Here is a 9,279-nt window from a genome sequence, read left to right on the forward strand (position 1 = left end):
AACAAGTTAAACAAAAGTGGACCCAATACAGAACCCTGAGGGACCCCACTGAGAGAAGTAGAGAATGTACCATTAACAACCACCCTCTGTACCTGATCCTGTAGCCAGTTTTCTATCCATGTGCAAATGACTTCACTAAGACCAATAGACCTTAGTTTAGAAAGCAGTCATTTGTGGGGAACGGTATTAAATGCTTTGGCAATATCCAAATAGATTATATCTACTGCATCCCCACTGTCCAGCTTCTTACTTACCTCATCATAAAAAGCAATTAAATTGGTCTGACATGACCTGTCCTTCATAAAGTCATACTGATTACTGCTCATAATTCTCCAGTACATAATTTTGTATGTGATCCCTCAACAAGCCTTCAAATAACTTGCCCACCACGGATGTCAAACTTACAGGCCTATAATTGCCTGTATCTTACTCCCTTTTTAAATATAGGAATGACATTCGCCTTCTTCCAATCCCTAGGTACCATACCTGATGAAAGCGAGTCTGAGAATATCAGAAACAAGGGCCACTGTAATTCTGCCCCTAGCTCTCTCAGTACTCGAGGGTGTATTCCATCTGGCTATTAAATAGCATATGCGTGTGTTTTATATATACATTGTGACTTGTGTATTTAAGGATTTTGTGTAATTTACATATTAGATACAATCTGGTTATAAGAGATGCGAACTTCAAACACATCCTATTTAGCACACAGTTGCTCTTCCACTTTGACCAAGGGTAGTTGGAAATTCAATCCCTTTTGTCCTCAATTGTATTTTTCCAAATTCCATTGTCCAACCTGCCTCTGGAATCCATGGCCAACTCCCTAAAATTAACTTAATGGTCATTTGACCAATCAGAAAGATGAACCTATGGTCAATCTCTAGGTTATTAGCATGGGTTATATTTTAATTAGTGTGTTCCTGGAGTAAGAGCACAGATTCCTGACTCAATGGAAGGATGAGTATAAGGGAGGCAGTGGGATTATATGTAACATATCCACATTTGCAATTATCTTTGTAAATATCAGTTATATATTGTATTTAGCTTTGGTGTTTTGTATGTTGCATGTTTGCTTTTTTGTAGATAAGTGTCAATCGCTTTTGTAAATAGATTTTTTTTAATTGAACTTTTATTAAAGAACCCTTATAACTAGGAATTTTCATGTATATGTGTATATAAGAATAAATATACATATTTACATAAATATATCCTTGTGCAACACAGCCCAAAACATTATTGTTCCATCACCATTTCAGTTGGCACTATGCACATGGACAATTGAAGACATATTTAATAAACAATTTCTAATTTTTTTATTATTTGAATTAACTAATTACTGCGAATGTCTTCCATTTACTGAAAAGTCTAAACTTAAAATCCAAATTGGAAAAAATAAAACAATGATTAGTTAATGGCCCCCTTAGGGGCTGATTTACTTACCCACGAACGGGTCGAATGGAGTCCGATTGCGTTTTTTTCGTAATGATCGGTACTTTGTGATTTTTTCGTATGTTTTGCGGTTTTTTCGGATTCTTTACGAATTTTTCGGATCCAATACGATTTTTGCGTAAAAACGCGAGTTTTCCTATCCATTACGAAAGTTGCGTAAAAAGTTGCGCATTTTGCGTAGCGTTAAAACTTACGCGAAAAGTTGTGCATTTTTCGTAGCGTTAAGTTTTAACGCTACGAAAAATGCGCAACTTTTCGCGTAAGTTTTAACGCTACGCAAAATGCGCAACTTTTTACGCAACTTTCGTAATGGATACTAAAAACTCGCGTTTTTACGCAAAAATCGTATTGGTAACGAAAAATTCGTACAGAATCCGAAAAAATCGCAAAACATACGAAAAAGTCGCAAAATGTTCGTTTTCAAGTCGGAACTTTTCCAATTCGGGTCGGATTCGTGGGTTAGTAAATCAGCCCCTTAGTGTTTTTCTTACATCCTCCCCTTTAAATCAGACTGGGAGATGACAAAGCATGATTCATCTTACCAGAAAGTGAGTTTTCTGCCCTAGAGTCTAATGGCAGCATGCTTTATGCCACCTCAGCCAATACTTGGAATTATACTTGCTGATTGTAGGCTTGTGAGCAGATGTTTAGAGCAATTGAGTTTCATGACGAACAGGTCCTTTGTTAAAATTGCTTCCATAGGCAGTTTGATAAGTGCAACTTTTTTGCCATGAATCCATGCCTGCTGAAAAATTTCACTCATCACTAGGTAAGATGCTAGAGGATTTACAGTTCATATTTTCAGTGCTAGTCTAAGAAAGTCTCTATACATCAGTATTAAATTTGTATGTGTAAACTCAATTACAATTATTATATAATGCATTATCTCTTTTTTATCATGTTGAATAGTGATGATCAAATTTTTTTGCCAGGTATGCATTCGCAGCGAATTATTGCATTTTGCCATTGGCAAATTGTTTTACAAAACTTCAGTGAAAATTTAGCTGCGAAAAAATTTGTTGTGCGTACTTTTTTTGTCACGTGTCAAAATTTGGGCGCATTTGCGTCAAAAAAGTGCGACAAAAAAAAGAGGCTGGTAACAGAAAAAATCGCACTACAAATGTGTTTCACTGTTTCAATAATTTTCTTGCCGTTTCGTGAATTTTATGGCGAAGCGAAAGGGGACAGATTTGCTCATCACTAATGTTGAAGTATTTTTGCTATCGGCATGTGCATTGCTAACACAATATATTCATATTTTCAGTCACTGCGTAAAAGGATCTGTCACTTGTACAGGTAAGTAGAATTTTTTTAAAATAAAGAAGAAAGTTTTAAAATTTGTCTAAAACAATATAAACATGTACTAAACCTATTAGTAATTCATGTAAATTGTTTATACATCTGAAGTAGTTTGTATCCCCAAGTAGCATATAAAAGTAAATGTGTTTCTAGAGTCTAAAGTTTCTCTCATTCTCATTCTCTATTAATCACCATTTACCTCTAGATAAGGCATATACAGTAGTCATGAGTGAATCTGAAATTTTTAAAATGTATTTTATAAATACTATATATGTATTTTATACTATGTATTTTATAAATACTGTATGTATATATACATACAGTATATGAACAGAGAGCCGCACACACAAGGACTTAACGATAAAGTGAAAAAATTTTATTCAAAAATCCAACGTTTTGAGCACCAACTGTACTCTTCCTCAGGGACAAAGAGTACAGTTGGTGCTCGAAACGTTGGATTTTTTTGAATAAAATGTTTTCACTTTATCGTTAAGTCCTTGTGTGTGCTGCTCTCTGTTCATATATTGCTTCATTTTAGCCAGCACCCAGGGCATTTGAACTTTTATAGGGTGTGCTCCACTCTTCCTTGTATACACACACACACACACACACACACACATATATATATATATATATATATATATATAAAATATAAAATAGTTAATTTACTTTAGGCCCAACTGAAATGAAACAGGCATTAATTCTGAAACAAATGTCAGATATGCTATCTTAATCCCAAGCACACATGTTTTTACAAGATAATTCAGGTCATGCTTGCAGTAATTTTTACTAAAATTAAATTACTTCCACAGACTGAAAAATTACAATCTAAGCAGTAAATATTTAGAGTACCACAGATCATAAATCTGTGAAGGCTATCAGCTCTAAAAAAGTTATGGCTCATATTGAGAATTTTTGTTCTGTAGTACTTAAAATTACATGACATTACAAGTGTATTAGTAAATGCAACCATGTAACAATTTTCACATGAGCTTGACAACTTTTTAAACTTGCAATTTTTTTCTCACTCTAAATATATTAAAGGCAATGGGCGTTTTTCTCTGCAAATTGTTACATCAGTTGCCAATGCCAATTTGCTCATCATTATTCAAAAAGCATAAAAGGTTGCTGACAAGAGGTCACTTTGTAAAATACTAAAAGTTAATTTAAATGTTACCTGCCCTTTCAACAGGAAGCAGACAGCAGGAATCACTAGTGATTTTCTTTGTTAGAGTAAGCAAATTTACCCATGTACTTGAGCTCCTAAAAAATATATTCAGTGCAAAATGTACACACCTTTTTACATCATACAACATATTTGAGAAGAGAAGATCTGGTGAATGGTTAAAATTAAAGGTTATAATTAAAAGCAGAGCAGCATTAATGATTTATAAGCTACATACAAAAACAATTACAGATCTCAAACAAATATGTATTTTCTTTTGTAATAAATTATAATATACATTTGCCATACCAAATTTGTCCTCAAACTTCTCCCCAGTGTGTACAGATGGCATTACTACCATACAGATATGTTAACCAATATAACATTACAATATGTTTTAATTGCTATTGCTAAGACCAATGCCCTGGTAGGCTATGCTCAATACAAATGTTTTTTTAAGCATAGCTGATAAAGTAATTCATGCTTATGTCATGTTTATATAATGCCAATATATTTCTACAGTATCGTACTGAGATTACCATCATTCACATTAGTCATTGCACCAGTGAGGCTTATAATTTAATGTCAGATTCACACACATTATGGCCAATTAAATGAGGAGTCCGTTAACCTGATAGTATGTTTTTGAAGTGTAAGGGGAAACCAGAAGTACAATGTTTCAGAGCAAAGCCCATTTGTCAATGGAATTTGCAGTTAGGTTGAAAAAAGACACGTCCATCAAGTTTAACCTTAATGCCTATATATAACCTGCCTAACTGTTAGCTGATCCAGAGGAAGGCAAAAAAAGAACCCATATGAAGCCTTTCTAATTTGCCACAGAGGGGGAAAAATTAGTTTCCCAATCGGATCAGTTCCTGGATCAACTTGTACTAAGAGCTATTGCCCATAACCCTGTATTTCCTCACTTAGTTAAAGAACATCCAATACAAGTTATCTAATGTATCTGCCAGTACAACTGATTTAGGGAGGAATCCTTTCTGAGTATTTAGACAGAACTGTCTTTCTTCTATTCATAATGATGCCCGTGTGTCAGTTGGAAGGACCTACTGGTAAATAAAGCATTAGAAAGGTTATTATATGATCCCCTTATATATTTATATATAGTTATCAGATCACCCCTTAAATGCCTCTTCTCCAGTGTTAACAAACCTAACTTGGCTAGTGTTTCTTCATAACTGAGACTTTCCATACCCTTTAACAGCTTAATTGTCCTTCTCTGTACTGCTTCAGTACTGGAAGCCAAAACTGAATGGTATATTTTAGATAGTGGAAGAATAACTCTCTCCTCCCGAAAAATCTATGCCCTTGATATAGCCAAGTTTATTATCAAGATCCTTCTCTATTATGGATTTGCCAAGTGCAGTCCCATTAAGGGTGTAAGTGGCTTGCATGTTTTTACAACCCAGGTACATGACCTTACATTTATCTAGAACTGAATCTCATCTACCACCAAGACACTAGTTTGTCACTATACTGCTGCAAGGATGCCACATCCTGAATAGAATTGACTGGGCTGCAGAGTTTTGTGTCATCTGCAAACTCTGGCACATTACTTATAAAAACCTCCCTAATGAACAAGTTAAACAAAAGTGGGGCCAGTACAGAACCATGAGGGACCCTACTGAGAACTTAACTCTAAGTACAGAAAGTACCATTAACAACCACCCTTTGTACCCAATCCTGTAGCCAGTTTCCTATCCATGTGTAAATGACTTTACTAAAATGAACAGACCTTAGATTAGAGAGCAGTAATTTGTGGGGCACTGTATCAAATGCTTTGGCAAAATACAAACAGATCACATCTACTGCAACTCCACTTTCCAGCTTCTTACTAACCTCATCATAAAAAGCAATCAAATTGGTCTCACGTGACCTGTCCTTCATAAAGCCATGCTGATTACTACTCATAATGCCATTCTCCAAAATATAATTTTGTATGTGATCCCTTAACAAATCTTCATATAACTTGATGGCTATCAGTTTCCTAGTCACCCAGTAAATTCCACATGCTTAACAACACACAAACATATACACTCTGATCTGTTTTTATTGTGCATGAAGGAAGAACACAGCTGATATAGCCTACAAAAATATTAAAGGGGGACTGTTATTAACTATGCAGCTTGCTGAAGACATAAGTGAGAAACACCACAACTACTATTATTTTAACACAATATTCTATAATGGAACTTTAACACTTAGGTACAATATGGATAAAACAGTGGATTTATATATTGTGATCAACAGACATGGATTTATGGTGAATTTCTACTTTACAGTTTTGGCGAATATTTCCGCAAAACGGGCGCGGAAATTCATGATGGAAAAATAAAGTGCACAACAAAAAAGTTTGTGCACATCAAAAAAAATTGTCACACACATAATTTTTTTACATGCAACAAATCTTTTGACATGCATGACAATTATTTCTGACCCCACATTTTCAAGGTTTCATCAATTTTTCGAAATTTTTCAGTAACACAAAACAGGACACATTTGCCCATCACTAATAATCACTTTAAAAGATATTTTTCACTGTATAGTTGTAAAATCCTAAAGCTCTTGACAAAGAAAGTGAGCTTTAATGTATCTTAATTTAAAAGAAAATAGTAAATACAACAAACTCCACATTTTCGATTCTTGAAATAAAATAAATATTTTATAAAGTCAACTGATAACATTCAGAATGCCTTTGAGAATTAAAAGTAAAAAAACTAGCTTGCTCCTCCTTCTCTATATTTGAAAAAGATTACAAGAAGTATACGCATAATCTAATTTTTCTTTGTTTTTCTCCATAAAAAATACTTCAATCTACATAAGCAACAGGTAGGATTGTTTTTAATATTTGTTTGCGATCTATAAGCAAAACATTTATTAAAACTTGAAGGAAATAAAAATAAGTTATTGTAAATGAAAGAAAATTAGCATTGAATCAAAACCAACAAGAAGTTGGAAAATAGAAAAAGTAAATTGATTTGTTTAATAAGAAAGTACAGGCAATGGATCCCTTATCCAGAAACCCGTTATCCAGAAAGTTCAAAATTATCGAAAGGCCATTTCCCGTAGACTCCATTATAAGCAAATAAATCTAATTTTTAAAAATGATTTCCTTTTTCTCTGTAATAATAAAACAGTATCTTGTACTTGATCCCAACTAAGATATAATAAAGCCTAATTGGAGGTAAAACAAGCCTATTGGGTTTATTCAATATTTAAATGATTTTAAGCAGACACGTTATGGAGATCCAAAATACAGAAAGATCCCTTCTCTAGAAAACTTAAGGCCCCAAGCATTCTGTATAATAGGTCCCATACCTGTATTTGCATTTATTATAAACTCAAATTACCATTTGGTGTAATCATTTGATAACTTCAAATTGTGAAGTTTTATTTCATGTCATTTGCAATATACTCATATTACATGTGAATCCAAAATATGAGACTTGTGCAAAGCTCTAAACTGATTAGAGTTCACTTTTACTTTTCCAGGAGAGACAAGCGCTGTACCAACTGAAGCTCCAAAACCACTAGGTAATAGGAGATAACCTATTAATGCTAAGTTAAACAGGTTTTATCTTGATTATGAATTGATTCTTTTTAATTCACAGAATTTCATTCAAACATTTTGCAACAACATTAGTTGTAAAATCTTAAAGCTTTTGATCTTGGAAGCAAACTTTAAGGCCAAGCAAAACCCCTTCCAGAATTGAATTAACCGAGTGCTAATTTTAAATGATAGACAGGGAAAATATATTCCAATCTTGATATTTTTTAATCCAAATGATTATATTATCAACTCAACCGATAACATACCGAATAGCAATAAGAATGAACAGTTACAAAAACTAGCATGCTCCTCCTTCTCCATCTTTAAAAAATATTTCAAGAAGTATTTTGAATGATAGACAGGGAAGTATTTTGAATTTTGAATGATAGACAGGGAAAATATATTCCAATCTTGATATTTTTTAATCCAAATGATTATATTATCAACTCAACCGATAACATACCGAATAGCAATAAGAAAGAACAGTTACAAAAACTAGCATGCTCCTCCTTCTCCATCTTTAAAAAATATTTCAAGAAGTATTTTGAATGATAGACAGGGAAGTATTTTGAATTTTGAATGATAGACAGGGAAAATATATTCCAATCTTGATATTTTTTAATCCAAATGATTATATTATCAACTCAACCGATAACATACCGAATAGCAATAAGAATGAACAGTTACAAAAACTAGCATGCTCCTCCTTCTCCATCTTTAAAAAATATTTCAAGAAGTATAATTAAAAACTAAAATTATTTTCTTTCCTTCCATGAACAACACTTCAATCTACATTAGCACCAGGTAGGATTTTTTTTTTTTTTTACATTTTGTTTTGTTTGTGATCAATAAACAATACATTTATTTGACCCTGAAGGAAATACATACATACTGAGTCATTGTAAATGAAAGAAAATTAGAGTTAAATAAAAAATCAACTAGAAGTTTTCTCCATTAATCGTTAGCGGAAAATAGATAAAGTGAATTGATTTGTTTCATAAGAAAGTATTTGCATTCATCGTAAAATCAATTTGCCATTTGATGTAATCATTTGATAACATCAAATTGTGAAGTTTTATTTCATGTCATTTGCAATATACTCATATTACATGTGAATCCAAAATATGAGACTTGTGCAAAGCTCTAAACTGATTAGAGTTCACTTTTACTTTTCCAGGAGAGACAAGCGCTGCACCAACTGAAGCTCCGATATTACTAGGTAATAGGAGATAACCTATTAATGCTAAGTTAAACCGGTTTTATCTTGATTATGAATAGATTCTTTTTAATTCAAAGAATTTCATTCAAACATTTTGCAACAACATTAGTTGTAAAATCTTAAAGCTTTTGATATTGGAAGCAAACTTTAAGGCCAAGCAAAACCCCTTCCAGAATTGAATTAACCGAGTGCTAATTTTGAATGATAGACAGGGAAAATATATTCCAATCTTGATATTTTTTAATCCAAATGATTATATTATCAACTCAACCGATAACATACCGAATAGCAATAAGAATGAACAGTTACAAAAACTAGCATGCTCCTCCTTCTCCATCTTTAAAAAATATTTCAAGAAGTATTTTGAATGATAGACAGGGAAGTATTTTGAATTTTGAATGATAGACAGGGAAAATATATTCCAATCTTGATATTTTTTAATCCAAATGATTATATTATCAACTCAACCGATAACATACCGAATAGCAATAAGAATGAACAGTTACAAAAACTAGCATGCTCCTCCTTCTCCATCTTTAAAAAATATTTCAAGAAGTATTTTGAATGATAGACAGGGAA

The 9,279-nt window shown here is 32.9% G+C and overlaps 1 protein-coding gene across 1 annotated transcript in view; it reads left to right on the plus strand.

Annotated features, from left to right (window-relative positions):
• The window catches only part of muc19 (mucin 19, oligomeric), a 107,861-nt gene extending 104,296 nt beyond the window's left edge, over nt 1-3,565 (plus strand). Inside the window, exons 28-29 of the mRNA XM_031898207.1 lie at nt 2,714-2,745; nt 3,561-3,565. Coding sequence (XP_031754067.1) covers nt 2,714-2,745; nt 3,561-3,565 — 37 coding nt within the window. The remainder of the gene's footprint in view (nt 1-2,713; nt 2,746-3,560) is intronic.
• Nucleotides 3,566-9,279: the final 5,714 nt, after the last annotated feature.

This window comes from Xenopus tropicalis, chromosome 3 (genome assembly GCF_000004195.4).
Source record: "Xenopus tropicalis strain Nigerian chromosome 3, UCB_Xtro_10.0, whole genome shotgun sequence".
NCBI classification, from domain to species: Eukaryota; Metazoa; Chordata; class Amphibia; order Anura; family Pipidae; genus Xenopus; species Xenopus tropicalis.